Here is a 17889-nt window from a genome sequence, read left to right on the forward strand (position 1 = left end):
ACTGCTGTAAACACTCCCCTCCAGTAGGTGGACCACATAGAAGAACACTTAAACCTAGACAGAAGAAGACTTGTTTGGTTACCATAACGACGATGGAGCAGAGAGAGCGCCTGTCCTCGGCTTGCCTGGCTTTGAGTTACGTGAGACACCACGACATGGAGTCAACTTCGACCGATTAAAGCCACAATCCACAGATACATTCTTTAACATTATATTTAAACGGTCACTTTACCATCTATGGTGTAGAACCCAAAGTATTTCAAGACACCACATTTTAGATGAGTTGGGGACGTAATTATCTGTCTGCTGGCCGTTCTGTGCGTCACCTTTGATTGTCGAAACAGGGTGGCTGCATGGGCTCATTGTGGCTACTGGCTATATTGGCTTATATTGGCTTGATTTAGTCATGAGCCTAAAGGGCTAAACGCACGCACGCACGCACGCACACACCTGAGATGGCTTTGGATGAGTCCAAGTTCGAGACTCTCTGAAGAACCGGGGCTGGACGACCACTGGATGATGCCCGCAACAGATGATCAGCTGGAGAGAGAGAGAGAGAGAGAGAGAGAGAGAGAGAGAGAAAAAAAAGATAGAGAGAAAGAGAGAGAGAGAGAAAGAGAGATGGAAGGGGTGGCAGAGAGAGAGAATTTCTTGATAAACAAAAGATTGTCTTGCTTCATGAGTTTCCATGACATTTCACACAAGATCGCAGCTCTGATATGAACTAACACATCTGCTCTCCTCACAAATACATACACAAGCTACAGAGATAAATATGGCCCTCTGACACACACCGCTGGTTACACAGGCTACAGAGATAAATATCATTCTCTTTCACACACACACACACACACACACACACACACAGGATGTCCGGCTAACTCGAGCCCCAACTAACTCAAGGGCAGATTTATCCGGTAAGGTGGGACACGCCCCGTACGCTGGCACATCCACCATCCTGGGACACGCGGCACCAGGCCTACGAGAGGAGAGGCAGACAAAATAGAGAACAGCCGAGAGGCCAAAGTGGCCGTAACAGTCCCAAATCTCTGTCGGCTGAATTGCAAAGGGAAGGATTGCATTTGCATTTGCATTTGCATTGCATTTAAGCACAATATGCTGATGATTTTTATTTTTTTGGGGGGGGAGCCAGTGCAGTTCAGCTAACACATGGGTGATGTGCTCTCTCGTCTTGGTCTTAGTTAAAAGTCTAGCAGCAGGAGTTCTGTATGAGTTCCAATTTCTTTATATGCTTTTTTGGGAGGCCTGTAAAAAGTGCATTGCAGTAATCTAACCTGCTAGAGATAAAGGCTAGGATTAGTTTCTCTGCACCTTGTTGAGTTAAAAAAGGCAGCACTTTGCCAATGTTTCTCAGGTGGAAATAAGCTGTCTGGGTAATGTTACCAATATGGGGCTTGAAGCTTAACTCTGTATCTAAGACACCTAGGCTTGTTACTTTTGATTTGACCCGGTGTGTCAGGTTCCCAAGATTACTAAGAACGGTGTCTCACTTTGATTTGGGTTCAACAAAAAGTACCTCTGTTTTATCGTCATTTAGCTTTTAAAAAATTGTTGCTCATCCACTGATTAATGGAGGTTAAGCATGCGAGAAGGGAGCAAAGGCCATCTGGGTTAGTTGGCTCCGCAGAAATGTATGAGGTCTTTTATTTACTTAGGCTGCGCAAAGCACAGGCCTTTTTTTTGAGGCAGGCCTCAAAGCGGTACGCTACCAAAACCAGTAGATTTTCGATTTGGTTTGGGATTTAATTTACTTTTGGACTGTTTGATTATATGTATGTATTATATGTAGCTGAAAGAGTGTTGGGATTTCCACATTTCCGCTTTTTATTGCGAAACAAGGCATTTATGTGCGTTTTGCTCTAATGGAAACCTTATTGCGTAACCAGGTAGCCTACTGTAAATTGAGTTATTTTTTTAATTATGCATTTACTTTTTATTAAAATTCGTAGGCTGGAATTCCTCGCGCCAACAATTGTGTTTAAATGTAGTACTGCTTCAGCCTCTGGCAAGCTCAAAAGGGGGCGGCTTGTGATGGGCTTGAGAGCGACGTGTTGGAGACCCATGGTGTAGGACAACGACTTTTCATTGGCAACAGTAGGCTATTAAACCAACCAACAACAAAATATTAAGAAGAGCTCTTATTTCATTGAGTTAAATCGAAACAATGTCTTATAGTACTTGTGGACTGATAGCCCTACTGGTAGGCAATTACCACCCCGGATAGGCTTTGTGGGCCGGCCTTTATTAGTCTGAATCGACCACGCTCCCGGCTATTATCCGAGGTCCAGCTATAAATAGAATCCCGGCCATAATTTGAAGATTTATTATATAGAGGGGGAAAAGCAGAGGACCAAGACAGCTCCCATGGGCCACACTGAAGGACAAATCATGTTTTACAGACACATGATCCCCTAGACTAACAGAACAATCTCTGCCAGTAATGTAGGTTTGAAACCAGTTTAAAACATTATCAGAAAGACCAACCCACTTTGCAAGGCGATGAATTAAAATGTTATGATGATCAATGGTGTCGAATGCTGCACTCAATTCTGCACTCAAATCTAGAAGAATAAGGATTGAGACTGTTTGGATGGTTTAAGTCAGTAGCAAGTCTGAAATCATCAAGATATTTTTTCTAGGGCCATTTTTGTGCTGTGATTTGATTGGAATGGAATCGGGAATACTGTTTTCGTTGAGGAAGGTATTTTAAGTTGACTACAAACTCTTGCGCACGCGCACACACACTTACTGGGCATGGTGATGTCCGTGTAGCTGGGTCTCTTGTCGGAGAGGGAGGAGAGAGGCTTGGCTGCAGCTACAGAATTTCCCATGGAGTGTCTCTGCCAAGGAAAACCAGTAAGAATATTTACAGACAGCGTGCACACACACACACACACACACACACACACACACACACACACACACACACACACACACACACACACACACACACACACACACAGGTCTACCACCATGCGCACACACACACACACACATACATACAGTGGTGTGAAAAAGTGTTTGCCCCCTTCCTGATTTCTTATATTCATATGTTTGTCACACCTAAATGTTTCAGAACATCAAAAAAATGTAAATATAAGACAAAGATAACACAAGTAAACACAAAATGCAGTTATTAAATATAGGTTGTTATTATTAAGGCGGAAAAAATCCAAACCTACACGGCCCTGTGTGAAAAAGTGTTTGCCAGCCCTGTGAAAACATAGCTTAACTGTGCTTCATCACACCTGAGTTAAATTTCTGTAGCCACACCCAGGACTGATTACTGCCACACCTGTTCTCAATCAAGAAATCACTTAAATAAGACCTGCCTGACAAAGTGAAGTAGACCAAAAGATCTTCAAAAGCTAGACATCATGGCCCCAGCCGTGGCACAACTGGCTGGGGCACCTGACCCGGGTTCGATTCCCGCCCCGTGGTCCTTTCCGGATCCCACCCCGACTCTCTCTCCCACTCACTTCCTGTCACTCTCCACTATCCTGTCACATTAAAGTCATAAAAAAAAGCCCCAAAAAATATACTTAAAAAAAGCTAGACATCATGCCAAGATGCAAAGAAATTCAGGAACAAATGAGAAAGAAAGTAATTGAGCTCTATCAGTCTGGAAAAGGTAGGGATGGGCAAAGCAAGGCTTTGTGAAACACTGAAACGTTCGAAGCAATTGTGCCGGATTGTTTTGGGGCTTGTTTCGAGGCTTTTCGAGGATTGTTTCTGGCGTTAATTAAAAGCACAGGCACATAGAAGCTTGCTGCCGACACCAGTGAAATGCACCGAAGGTTCACTTAGTTTTGGTCACATGACATGGGCATTTTGAACGATGTTTCGAAGCAGTGGCAACGACATGGCTGTTTTGAACCACGTTTCGAAACACTTGTGCTTCGAAGCCTCGACACTAATTCGAGACGTCAGTTTTGAGCGTCACATCCCTAGGAAAAGGTTATAAACCACAGTAAGAGCCATTATCCAAAAATGGCGAAAACATGGAACAGTGGTGAACCTTCCCAAGAGTGGCCGGCAGACCAAATTTACCCCAAGAGCGCATCGACGACTCATCCAAGAGGTCACAAAAGGCCCCATAACAACATCCAAAGAACTGCAGGCCTCAGTTTAAGGTCAGTGTTCATGACTCCACCATAAGAAAAAGACTGGACAAAAATGGCCTGCATGGCAGAGTTCCAAGATGAAAACCACTGCTGTGAAAAATGAACATCAAGGCTTGTCTCATTTTTTTGCCAGAAAAAGTCTTGATGATCCCCATGACTTTTGTTGAAATACTCTGTGGACAGATGAGACAAAAGCTGAACTTTTTGGAAGGTGTGTGTCCCATTACATCTGCCGTAAAAGTAACACCACATTTCAGAAAAAAAACATGATATCAACAGTAGAATATGGTGATGGAAGTGTGATGGTCTGGGGCTGTTTTGAAGCTTCAGGACCTGGAAGACTAAATGGAACCATGAATTCTGTTGTCTACCAAAACATCCTGAAGGAGAATGTCTGGCCATCTGTTTGTGACCTCAAGCTGAAGAGAAACTTGGGTTCTGCAGCAGGACAATGATCCAAAACAGACCAGCAAGTCCACCTCTGAATGGCTGAAGAAAAATAAAATGAAGACTTTTGGAGTGGCTTTTGGAGTGGCCTAGTCAAAGCCCTGACCTGAATCCTATTGAGACGCTGTGGCATGACCTTAAAAAGGCAGTTCACGCTCGAAAACCCTCCAATGCGGCTGAATTATAACAATTCTGCAAAGATGAGTGGGCCAAAATTCCTCCACAGCGCTGTAAAAGACTCACTGCAAGTCATCACAAACGCTCGATTGCAGTTGTTGTTGCTAAGGGTGGCCCAACCAGTTTTAGGGGGCAATCACTTTTTCACACAGGGCCATGTACAGTGTAGGTTTGGATTTAGTTGTCCCTTAATAATAACAACCTATATTTAACAACTGCATTTTGTGTTATCTTTGGCTAATATTTTAATTTGTTTGATGATCTGAAACATTTAAGTGTGACAAACATGCAAAAAATAAGAAATCAGGAAGGGGGCAACAAACACTTTTTCACACCACTGTATATGGCCAAAACGACACACACACACACACACAAACCTGTATGGGAGACATGGCTGCCACAAGTAGCTAGGGTAGTTCTTGGGTTTGTGACTGAGAAACACACAAACACACACACAAACACACACACACACACACACACACACAAACCTGTATGGGCGACATGGCAGCCACAAACACTTTCACTCACACACACACACACACACACACAAACCTGTATGGGAGACATGGCTGCCACAAGTAGCTAGGGTAGTTCTTGGGTTTGTGACTGAGAAACACACACACACACACACACACACACACACACACACACACACACACACACACACACACACACACACACACAAACACACACAAACCTGTATGGGCGACATGGCTGCCACAAGTAGCTAGGGTAGTTCTTGGGTTTGTGACTGAGAAACACACACACACACACACACACACACACACACACACACACACACACACACACACACACACACACACACACACAAACACACACAAACACACACAAACACACACACACACACAAACCTGTATGGGCGAGACGGCGGCTGCAGGTGGTGTTTTCATGGGACTGGGGCTGAGTGGAGTGCGGGGCAGTGTGTTGGTCGTTGGCGTGGGAACGGTACTTGCTGCAGCCACGGCAACAGCAGCAGCAGCAGTGGCAGCAGAGTTGGGGCAGGGACCTGTGGGGGAGGGAGGGGGAGTGCAGACTGAGGCCCCGCCCACACAAAAACGAAAGGTTTTGAAAACGATATTTTTTTCTTTCGGTTTTCAAAAAGTTTCGCAGCGTCAACAGACAACAACATTCCAACAGAAAATTCAATTTTCAATTCAACTGTAAAGCTAAAAAAGTACATTTTCAGGATCAGGGTTTGTTAAAGGTGCCATGTGTAATATCCGCCAGAAAATCAATTCATACTCCACATTCCATAAAAGATGGAGGCAGTATACCTCCAGAAAGTGAGTTGGTCTACCCTAGAGTAACAACCGAGAAAAGTGTATTGCAGTTTGGCTGGCGGTTATGTTGCCCGCATACCGCCTCCCATGGCCGAAGCTGGTATTATGACACCTGTCGGGGTGTGGCTAGTAATTTAGCATGCTAATTCTGGTTGATATCTCTGCAGCACTATACCTTTTTTTAATTACATCATCACCCTTATTTCTTCTCATTCTTTTGATGCGTGTAGCAAATTTTTTGGATATTTTTACCTCAATTCTTACACATGGCACCTTTAAGGCTATAAATGTGGAAATGCATTTACTTTTGGCATTATGTCTGGTATGGACCCTTTCAACAAGGTAAACAAAAACAATGCTTGAACATTCTATTTGGGCACCCAATCTACTTCCTCTGCATTAAGATAACATATGGAATGTTAAAAAGGAAGTCTTGTGGGGCCAACTATGATGCTGATAATGAAAATTCCATGAAAGGGTCTATACGAGAATTTACCATGACGTCACAATAACAATATACATTCTTCTGGGTGGCAAAAGCTGAAGCATTCTCCATTGGCACTACTAGTAAACAACCCCTTCCATGTCATTTGACCAGGGGAGAGCGATCAAGAAAACAGAGTAAATGGCTTAAATGAATGATTTTCGTCTTGCGGGGTGCTACGGGACTTCTCATTCATATTCATAAGGTTATGGGAAGTCTCATTAATATGCAATGAGTCTCTAGCCATGCTGCGTCCACTCTACCCAGTAGTTTGAACGAAGTGAAGTGTCAGTCGAAATCAAAGGCGAATTATGAAAATGCTACGTGAGGTAAATTGCTTGGGGAACCCACCGTCGGCCGTAGCCTAGGCCTAATACATTTCAACAGGTAAGTTAATTCAAAAACAGACGTGGTGGATATTCAGACATAGCTAACATGAGAGACTGGCCGGTTGCACAAAACACCTAGTTCAGGTTCCCTTAAAATCTGATTTAAGGCCCCCTTAAAATAAAATCGGCTGCACAAACACATTTAAGTATTCTACTTGGTTTCCTTATCATTTTCCCTCAAGTATTTAAGGTTTTCTCCTTTTCTTATCTTATAAGAAATTCCGTTGCACAAACGACCTTAGCAGCCTAAATAACCACATGAGGTTCGGTTCGCCAGGCAAAATGTAAAAAAAAAAGTTTATTTTGGTGCCCTGATGACAGTCAGGATAATATCTAACTAGCTAGCTAGTATTGTCCAATTCATGTCTGGCTTTACTGATGAATGGATAAATGTCACCGAAAATTATTAAGGTAAGATATCATAAACTTGGGTTGCAGACTACGGCATAACTTTAGCAAGCTAGTTACAACTATGTCCGTTGAACGTAGCCTACCAGTTGAGTTATTCATTGCTAACATTAGCTATTGATAGGCCTACAGTAGGTGCATTAATAACTATAGCTAACATCGTTAAATTAATTGTCACTGCCGTGTTTCATCCGTCAAACTTGTCAAAGTTAGTTATAGGCCTACTCAGATTTGTAATGCGTCATTCACTATCTGATTTTATCACAATATGTGCACACAGCTTGCTATTATTTTGGACAGTCCCGTATTGACCAACATCTGCATCCTCAGAAAAGCAAGCACAAATTAGCAAACAAACAATCTCCGTGGTTGATACTAAAGGGACAAAACTTAAGGTGCTTTGTGCAAACGGCCCTAAGGAGATAGCAATAAATGAAATGCATAGTAGCCTAGGCTAGCCTACTATAGCCTAATGTGTAAATGAACCTCAGCCTGCCATTGAGTGGTTATTTTAGTGACTGTTGCTGTTTGACTTACAATCTGTTAGATGGTATTTCCCTGCTATCTAAATAAAAAGGCTATGATCGGGTTTTTGTTGCTCGGATCGGATACAGATGTAAGAAGTGGCTACTCCGCCACCAGGCAGTCTTGCCATCTCTGTAGCATTACTTTTGACGACGTCCACTAGCATTAAACTTCACCCACAGGTTCCGCTGGATTTTTTTTCCTTTCTGAAGGACATCGATAAAAACCCTACACTTTTTGCTGTATATCTGGCGGCACAACCCCAAACACAACACGTTTTCGTTATTGTTTCAACTTTGATCAACAACAATGTTTTAACTATGTAAGGTCAGTGGAAGCCGCTTGCGTTCTGCCACCCGGAAGGATCTTGGAGCCTATTGTTTACAAACATTCTGAAATGCCGTATAGAGCAATTTGCACTAGGGAATTAACATTAGCTTGCCATGCTAGAAGTAGGCAACCTTGTGTGTGTATGTGTGTATGTGTGTGTGTGTGTGTGTGTGTAAAATATGTGTGCGCGTGTGTGAGTGTACCTTGCGAGGCGCTGTCGAAGCTCTTGATGAGTGTTTTGACGGTTGGGGAGGGCTCTGAGGAGGTGGACGAGCGGCGGCTCAGGCCCATCCCCTGCCTCAGCGCGGCCAGATCCCTCTCCACCGCATTCATGTAGTTATACACACGCCCACGCTCCTCCTCATGCCTACAAGACACACACACACACACGCACGCACGCACGCACGCACGCACGCACACACACACGCAGGCACGGGGACACACAAACATACGCACGCACGGACACGCACGCACACACACACGCAGATCATGTTAAAATCCTAACTATACAATCACACAAGCCTCAAAATTGTCTGTTCACACACATGATAATGTGTGTGTGTGCGCGTGCGCTTCCCCGTACATACTTGCGGTTTTTGACCTCCTCAAGCTCTTTGCCGAGTTTGTCGTTCTTCTCCAGTGCCTCCTGCAGGCGGCGGCGTAGATCCCCGATCTCTTCCTGCGCCTCCGACTTGATGTCATTAGCGATGACCACCGCAGTCTGCAGGTCTGCCTGGAACTGCCGCCACTCAGCGGACTCCTCCTGAACACACACACACACACGCACACACACACGCACACACACGCACACGCTTACACACGCACACGCACACGCACACACACGCACACACACGCACACACACGCACACACACACATACCGTTAGTGGCCGTTGGGCAACAGGCTGTACATGTGTGGTTTGTGGCATGTGTGGTTTGTCTTTAAGATTTGATGATGTGAGTGTGTGTGTGTGTGTGTATCCTTCTCACTCTCAGGCGACGGTGAAGGATCTTAATCTCTCGCTCCATGAGGTGCTTCTGGTCCTGCAGCTTCTTTACAGAGTCTGTAGAGGGACACACACGAGCACAAAGACACGCAGACACAAAACACACACACACACACACACACACACACACACACACGCATACACAGACACAAGGGGAGAGATATTTATATAGTGGTAGAAGTTACATGTATGAAGTAAGGAAACACACACACACACAGATTCCTCAGTCAGATGGACCCAAAGTCACCAGTAACGACGGAGTGGCACTGCTACAGGATCTGTCCAATCCCGCCTGTGCAACACACACACACACACACACAGTGAGGCGTCTTACTCTCGAGCTCGGAGATGATGAGGTTGTCGTGGAGCTTGACGGCGCGGTGCTGCTCCACCTCGTCCTCCAACTCAAAGATGGTGTCCTTCATGTCGCTGATCTGGGCGTCGCGCTCCTGCAGAACGCCCCTCTGCAGCTCCAGCGCCCGCTTCTGCTCCGACAGCTCCTGCTGCACCTGGCCCTGGAACTCACGGTACTCGCCATCCAGCTGCAGGGAAACAAGCCAGGTGAGGGGAGACGCTAATCGCTAACCTCACATACACACAGCACTGAAGAGTCGCTAACCGCTAACCTCACATACACACAGCACTGAAGAGACGCTAACTGCTAACCTCACATACACACAGCACTGAAGAGACGCTAATCGCTAACCTCACATACACACAGCACTGAAGAGACGCTAACTGCTAACCTCACATACATACAGCACTGAAGAGACGCTAACCTCACATACACACAGCACTGAAGAGACGCTAACCGCTAACCTCACATACACACAGCACTGAAGAGACGCTAATTGCTAACCTCACATACACACAGCACTGAAGAGACGCTAACCTCACATACACACAGCACTGAAGAGACGCTAACCGCTAACCTCACATACACACAGCACTGAAGAGACGCTAATTGCTAACCTCACGTCATGAGTGTGTCTTGCAGGTGTCTGTGTGGGTGCGTGTCTGTACACGTGTTTGGGTGCGTGCGTGTGCGTGTGTGTGTGTGTGTGTGTGTGTGTAGCACTACCTTGTTGAGTGTGTCCTGCAGGCGGCTGACTTCCGTGCGTGTGTGTGTGAGCTGGTCCTGCAGCGTGCCGGCTCGGCGCTGAGCCTGCTCCTTGTCCAGGCGGGCGTTCTCCAGCAGCTGGTGGATGTGGCTGCGGTCTCCGTTGCTGTGGAGGGAGTAGAGCTCGGCCACCTTCTGCCGCTCTTGCTCCAGCTGCGTGCGGCAGCGGCTCAGCTCCGCCTGCTCGCCGCTCACCGCCACCTTACACTCCTCCAGCGCCGCCGCCATGGCAACACGCCCCTCCCGCTCCTGCTCCACCACCCGCTCCATGTGGTGGTTACGCTCCTTCAGGGCCTGCAAACACACACAGTGTATACACACACGTTCATGTACACATTTACATACACGTACGTACACACACACACACACACACACATACAGGGTATACACACACACACACACACACACACACACACACACGCATACATACATACAGGGTATACACACACACACACACACACACACACAAAGTGTTTTCACAAAGTAATTTCAAAAAGGATAGTTCCGGTCCTTGATTATAACTGGCTAAGCCATGTTCAAACCCTCTTGAAACTAAACTCCCAACGCCATTCCATTATTGCTACTACGACAAAGAAAAAGCCAATGCTCCATTTGGCCGTTTTAAAATCATCGCAACCTGCTCCTCTTGGGATAAGTATATATACTCTTTTGATCCCGTGAGGGAAATTTGGTCTCTGCATTTATCCTAATACGTAAATTAGTGAAACACACTCAGCACACAGTGAACACACAGTGAGGTGAAGCACACACTAATCCCGGCGCAGTGAGCTGCCTGCTACAGCGGCGCTCGGGGAGCAGTGAGGGGTTAGGTGCCTTGCTCAAGGGCACTTCAGCCGTTCCCACTGGTTGTGGTTCGAACTGGCAACCCTACGGTTACAAGTCCAAAGCGCTAACCAGTAGGCCACGGCTGCCCCACTGATATATTGGATATAACCAATTATGGATAATTATACACCTATGCCTCTGTATGAGTTATATGTACTTAACTGACCTGTTTGAGCGACTGCATGATGGCGTCAGTGATAACCTCACCTGTAGGATGCTTTAAGTTCTAAATCAGGGGTTTTCAACTGATTGTTGACCAGGGACCACCATTCTGATTAATTACTCAACCCCAGGACCAGCACTGAAAATACTGATTCCCACATTGAAACTACATTACTGAATCCATGATCACGGACCGCTAGCAAAGTCCTCATGGACCACTGGTTGAAAACCCCTGTTCTAAATCATGAGTTGTCAGTAACTAACTGACCAACTGACCTGATGTCAGTACTAGCGTAAGCTCACCTGTATGACGCCCTGGGCCTCTGCGTTGTCCTGTTCGGCCATCTTGAGCGTGTTGCTGAGGTGCTGCTGCACGCCGAGCAGCTGCTCGCGCTCGAAGCGGGCGTTCTCCGCGTTCTCCACGTACCGCTGCTCCAGCTCCATGTAGCGCCCGCTCTTGATGTCCTCGTCCACCGAGTACACCACGCAGTGCTCGTCCAGCAGGGAGCGCAGGTACTCAATCTGACGGCCGCACGACTCCAGCTTATCGCTCTGCTGGCACAACGAGTCCATCAGCAGCACCTAGACCAGGAGACACACAGCAGCCTTCAGGGGATGCAGGAGTGCGCGCACACACACACACACACCTAGACCAGGAGACACACAGCAGCCTTTAGGGGACGTAGGAGTGCGCGCACACATTCACACACACACACACCTAGACCAAGAGACACACAGCAGCCTTTAGGGGACGTAGGAGTGCGCGCACACACACACACACACACACACCCTAACATACATACCTAACACACAGCTAAACTAGTATTCAATAAGAACTTGGCATTGGTCAATACCCAAAGCTCAGGTATTGGTATGGGACTGAACATGTCAGATGGGTGGACCCCATAACTATTCTGTAGTTCTCCTGTGTTATTGTCCTGTATTTAACTATTCTGTAGTTCTTCTGTGTTATTGTCCTGTATTTAACTATTCTGTAGTTCTCCTGTGTTATTGTCCTGTATTTAACTATTCTGTAGTTCTCCTGTGTTATTGTCCTGTATTTAACTACAGTGTATTCTGTAGTTCTCCTGTGTTATAGCCCTGTATTAACTATTCTATAGTTCTTCTGTACCCTGTATTTTGTGGGGTAAAGCTGTGTTGACTGTGCAGTTCCGCTCCACACTGGACGGAACTTGAACCTGTGAACTTGCAGCGTGGTAGCAAAAAGGCTAACCCCATGGGAACTTCCTGCACTATGAACTTCCTGCACTCTGCTGTGGCCCACCTTCTCCTCGCCGAGGCGCTCGTTCTCTCCGTTGAGCTCCTGCGTGATCTGCTGCAGGTCGGCGAGCTCCTGCAGGGTGGCCTGTAGCTCCTCGGAGGTGCTGTGCTGGTTCTCCTCCATCTGGTGGATGCGCTCCGTCAGGCAGGCCACAGACACCTCGCTGCCACCGCCACTGCTGCCCTTCCGCGAGCGCTCCGGCCCCGACGCACCCTCCGACTCAGAGGACGACGACGAGCCTGATGGCGCATCCAGGGCATCATCACTGGACGTGACCCCCTGATACACCTAACACACACACACACACACACACACACACACACACACACACACACACACACACACACACACACACACACACACACACACACACACACACACACACACACACACATACTTTTAGTGCAATTTCCCAAAGCTGTTGATAAAAGTTGATATTTTTCTATTAGGATACTGATTTGGGGGGGGTATGGGATTGGTCTGAATGTTGTTTGGGGTAGTGGTGATGGTATGGAACGCTGTTGTGTTATATAGAATGATACTAGAGTATCTTTGGTGGTATTATATGGGATGGTTTTGAGATAAAAAGTTGTGTGGAGATGTTCATAGACTGTATAAAAAGGATGTGTTATATAGGATGGTTCTGGTATAGAATGCTGTGTAGGGTGGTTTTGAGATAGAATGCTGTGTAGGGTGGTATTATATGGGATGGTTCTGGTATAGAATGCTGTGTGGGGTGGTATTATATGGGATGGTTCTGGTATAGAATGCTGTGTAGGGTGGTTTTGAGATAGAATGCTGTGTGGGGTGGTTCTGGTATAGAATGCTGAGTGGGGTGGTATTATATGGGATGGTTCTGGTATAGAATGCTGTGTGGGGTGGTATTATATGGGATGGTTCTGGTATAGAATGCTGTGTGGGGTGGTATTATATGGGATGGTTCTGAGACCTCGCTGGACTCGCTGTCCAGGTTGTCCACGGAGCCGCTTCGCTGTTGGCCTGTTAGCAGGTCCTCCATGGAGCCCGGGGCGGAGCCTTCCGCAGAAGAGGCCAATCCGGCACCGCCGCTGCCCGAGGAGGCGGGGTCAGGGCTGAGGGAGGGGTAGTGGAACAGCTTGTCGGCGCCGTCCAGCGTGAAGCCGAGAGCGTCGACCGAGGGGACCCTGGTGCCCGCGCTGCCCCCTCCGCCGTCCAGGCGCTGCTCCAGGGAGAACCCCAGGGCGTTGAGTCGGTCCTTCAGCATGCGGTTCTCGCTCTTCAGCAGGTTGAGCTCGCTGCGGATGGCTCGGTTCTGCTCTTGCAAGAGGAGCAGCGTGGACTCCACGTCGGCGGCGCTGATGGCGGCCTGCGCCTCCCTCTGCTGCTGCGGCGTCGGCGTCGTCGTCATCGTCTCCTCCTCCTGCTCCTCCTCCTCTTCCTCCTCCTCCTCCTCGGGGAGGCCGAGCTGCAGACGCAGCTCCTTCAGCTCACTCCGCAGCTGCAGGATCTCCACGTCCTTCCCCCGGGCCACGCCCAGGAGGTCCTTCACGCGCGTCTCCAGCGCCGATCGCTCGCTCAGCTGACCGTCCGACTTGGACTTGCTCATGCGGCCCTCTGCGTCCGTCGCTAGGGTCTGGGCCCGCGAGCGCTTGGGCTGGGCCCCATCCGGCCCGCCCGAGCCCGTCTTCTTCCCTGCTGCGGCGCGTGAGGTCCGCGGTCGTTCCCGGGTCGAGCCGGGCTCCTTGGAGGCGGAGGAGGAGGCCCGTCGGGAAGAAGAGCCTGAGGAGGAGAGAACCACCAAGACTGAGTTAGCACACTCCTGCACACACACACTCCTGCACACACACACTCCTGCTAACACACACTCCTGCTAACACACACTCCTGCTAACACACACTCCTGCTAACACACACACTCCTGCACACACACACTCCTGCTAACACACACACTCCTGCTAACACACACACTCCTGCTAACACACACACTCCTGCTAACACACACACTCCTGCTAACACACACACTCCTGCACACACACACTCCTGCTAACACACACACTCCTGCTAACACACACACTCCTGCACACACACTCCTGCACACACACACTCCTGCAAACACAACCTGATGGAGTTAACATACTCCTGCACACACACACACTCCTGCTAACACACACTCCTGCAAACACACACTCCTGCAAACACACACTCCTGCAAACATAACCTGAAGTATCTAAAATGTGTGTGTGTGTGTGTGTGTGTGTGTGTGTACCAGGTTGGGCTTTGGCCTTGTTCTCGGCGTTGCTCCCTGATGCGGCCGGGAGAGCACCACTGCTCTTCTTCACCTTGGCAACGGTGCCGTTAGCTGCTGGAGCGCCCCCTGCCATGGGTGCCGACAGATCATCAGGACTCTTCGCCTAGACAACAACACACAACACACAACGTAAGCATACCCCAACAACAACTGGAAAAGCTCCCGTACATCCCTCGCACACTTTGCATACAGTACACTGGACTGTGTTGGCAAAATGATTTTTGGGGGTTTATAGATTCTTGGCAGCGTCACAAACCCTTCCCCAGTTCTTTCTATAGACCCTTTCAACTATAAAAACAAAAACAATGCTTGAACGTTCTATTTGGGCCCCAATCTACTTCCTCTGCATTAAGATAACATATGGAATGTTAAAACGGAAGTCTTGTGGGGCCAACTATGATGCTGATAATGGAACTCTCTTGAAAGGGTCTACAGGTAAAGAGTAGCTACTCCCCACATGTCCATGCTGTGACTGATGAAGCCTTGTTCACTGTGAGGGCTTGATGCTTGATGATTATGCAGAGTTAGCAGACAGTGGTTGAGAGGTTGATATTATAACCAGGTAGTTAAGGTCAGCTTTTTGCAACAGTCGCTATAAATGCCTAGGTGCTTTAGTGCTTTACCCTGCAACTTCTCACCTGCCTAACACAATGTGTTCACATTTTACACCTGTTCCCTTGCTCGCTCACTCACTCATTATTGAGTTCATGAGTGATCATTCTGACCATATCTTGGGAGTGGTTGTCCAGCCGTGTGTGTGTGTGTGTGTGTGTGTGTGTGTACATGTGTGTACCTGTGTGTGTGTGTGTGTGTGTGTGTGTGTACGTGTGTGTACCTGTGTGTGTGTGTGTGTGTGTGTGTGTGTGTGTGTGTGTGTGTGTGTGTGTGTGTACGTGTGTGTACCTGTGTGTGTGTGTGTGTGTGTGTGTGTGTACGTGTGTGTACCTGTGCGTGTGTGTGTGTGTGTGTGTGTGTGTGTACGTGTGTGTACCTGTGTGTGTGTGTGTGTGTACCTGTGTGTGTGTGTGTACCTGTGTGTGTGTGTGTACCTGTGTGTGTGTGTGTGTGTGTGTGTGAGTGTGTGAGGACTGAGCACCTTGTCCAGAGTAGCCGTGGCAGCAGCAGCAGCAGCAGCAGGAGTGGAGCTGGAAGTCTTAGCAGGGCCTTTGGCGGCAGGGCTGGTGGCGGGAGCCTTAGAGACGGCCGGCCGCCCCGCTCTCTTCATGCTGGACACACCACAGCCCACACATCTACTGCTGCCTCTGCAGGGGGCAAACAAATCATTATTAACACACACACCACAGCCCACACATCTACTGCTGCCTCTGCAGGGGGCAAACAAATCATTATTAACACACACACCACAGCCCACACATCTACTGCTGCCTCTGCAGGGGGCAATCAAATCATTATTAACACACACACACCACAGCCCACACATCTACTGCTGCCTCTGCAGGGGGCAAACAAATCATTATTAACACACACGCGTGCACACACCACAGCCCACACATCTACTGCTGCCTCTGCAAGGGCGAACAAATCATTATTAACACACACACACACACACACACACACACACACACACACACACACACACACACACACACACACACACACACACACACACACACACACACACACACACACACACACACACACACACACACACACACACACACACACACACACACACACACACACACACACACACCTGGCTCTGCAGGGGGCAAACAAATCATTATTAACACACATACACAACACACACCATACTGTCTGAAAACAACACTTCACTGAAAGTAGGGGGAAAAAAACAGCACTAGGATCCAAACACTCATCTTTTATTGTGTGTGTGAGGGATATGTAGGTGTGTGTGTGTGTGTGTGGAGTGCATAATGTGTGTGTGAGGAGTGCATAAGGTGTATGTGTGTGTGAGTGCATAAGGTGTATGTGTGTGTGAGGGGTGTGTAGGTGTGTGTGTGTGTGTGTGTGTGTGTGTGTGTGTGTGTGTGTGTGTACGAGATGCAGTGGCCCTTTTGTGACCCGCCTCCCCCTCTTTCTTTTCTACGCTTCTCCTCTCTTGTCTTCCACTCCCCACTCGCTCACTTGTTGGGGAGAGTTGTTCAGATTTTCCAGACCTGAGGTTTTCTCTGATTTTTTTAACGATCCTTTATCGTCCTCGTGGGTCTCATCTGAAGTGAATCTGATTCGTTCCTTCAGCAGAGAGCAGTTTCGGAAAACTAATGTTTCACAGCTGCAGCCCTGGAACCCCGCACTGCTGAGCGCCTGCTTACGCACCCAAACCCCACTGGAGTGCCGAGTGGACACATTCCCTGGCAGAGCGAGCGAATGGGGGGCAGAGATAACACTCTGGAAACTAAACCCAGAGGGAGAGGGCAGAGATAACTCACTCTGGAAACTGAACTTAGAGAGAGGGCAGAGATAACTCACTTTAACCCAGAGAGAGGGCACAGATAACTCACTCTGGAAACTAAAGCCAGTGAGGGGGCAGAGATAACTCACTCTGGAAACTAAACCCAGAGAGCTGGAAACTAAACCCAGAGACGGGGCAGAGATAACTCACTCTGGAAACTGAACTCAGAGAGGTGCACAGATAACTCACTCTGGAAACTGAACTCAGAGAGGGCACAGATAACTCACTCTGGAAACTGAACGCAGAGAGAGAGGGCAGAGATAACTCACTTTAACCCAGAGAGAGGGCACAGATAACTCACTCTGGAAACTAAACCCAGAGAGAAAAGGCAGAGATAACACTCTGGAAACTAAACCCTGAGAGAGGGGGTAGAGATAACTCACTCTGGAAACTAAACCCAGAGAGGGGGCAGAGATAACTCCCTCTGGAAACTAAACCCAGAGAGAGAAGGCAGAGATAACACTCTGGAAACTAAACCCAGAGAGGGGGTAGAGATAACTCACTCTGGAAACTAAACCCAGAGAGGGGGCAGAGAGAACTCACTCTGG

The 17889-nt window shown here is 48.0% G+C and overlaps 1 protein-coding gene across 3 annotated transcripts in view; it reads right to left on the reverse strand.

The window, feature by feature from the left end:
* specc1la (sperm antigen with calponin homology and coiled-coil domains 1-like a) overlaps window positions 1-17889 on the reverse strand; it is a 34467-nt gene that overhangs the window by 10725 nt on the left and 5853 nt on the right. The window contains exons 2-14 of one of the 3 annotated variants that reach the window (XM_076271205.1): window positions 16004-16169; window positions 14866-15010; window positions 13571-14379; window positions 12625-12909; window positions 11643-11921; window positions 10293-10625; window positions 9546-9753; window positions 9195-9268; window positions 8794-8966; window positions 8410-8573; window positions 5642-5823; window positions 2771-2861; window positions 451-540 (exon numbers count right to left, since the gene is read on the reverse strand). In XM_076271205.1, coding sequence (XP_076127320.1) covers window positions 451-540; window positions 2771-2861; window positions 5642-5823; window positions 8410-8573; window positions 8794-8966; window positions 9195-9268; window positions 9546-9753; window positions 10293-10625; window positions 11643-11921; window positions 12625-12909; window positions 13571-14379; window positions 14866-15010; window positions 16004-16132 — 2962 coding nt within the window. In that variant the 5' untranslated portion in view covers window positions 16133-16169. Of the gene's footprint in view, window positions 1-450; window positions 541-2770; window positions 2862-5641; window positions 5824-8409; window positions 8574-8793; window positions 8970-9194; window positions 9269-9545; window positions 9754-10292; window positions 10626-11642; window positions 11922-12624; window positions 12910-13570; window positions 14380-14865; window positions 15011-16003; window positions 16170-17889 lie in introns of all 3 variants that reach the window. The other 2 variants (XM_076271206.1, XM_076271204.1) reach the window with 2 other exon arrangements.

Source organism: Alosa pseudoharengus, unplaced genomic scaffold (genome assembly GCF_046254945.1).
Source record: "Alosa pseudoharengus isolate Yale_2024_CS ecotype anadromous, Long Island Sound unplaced genomic scaffold, YU_APseudo_1.1 YU_APseudo_1.1_scf_6, whole genome shotgun sequence".
NCBI lineage: Eukaryota > Metazoa > Chordata > Actinopteri > Clupeiformes > Clupeidae > Alosa > Alosa pseudoharengus.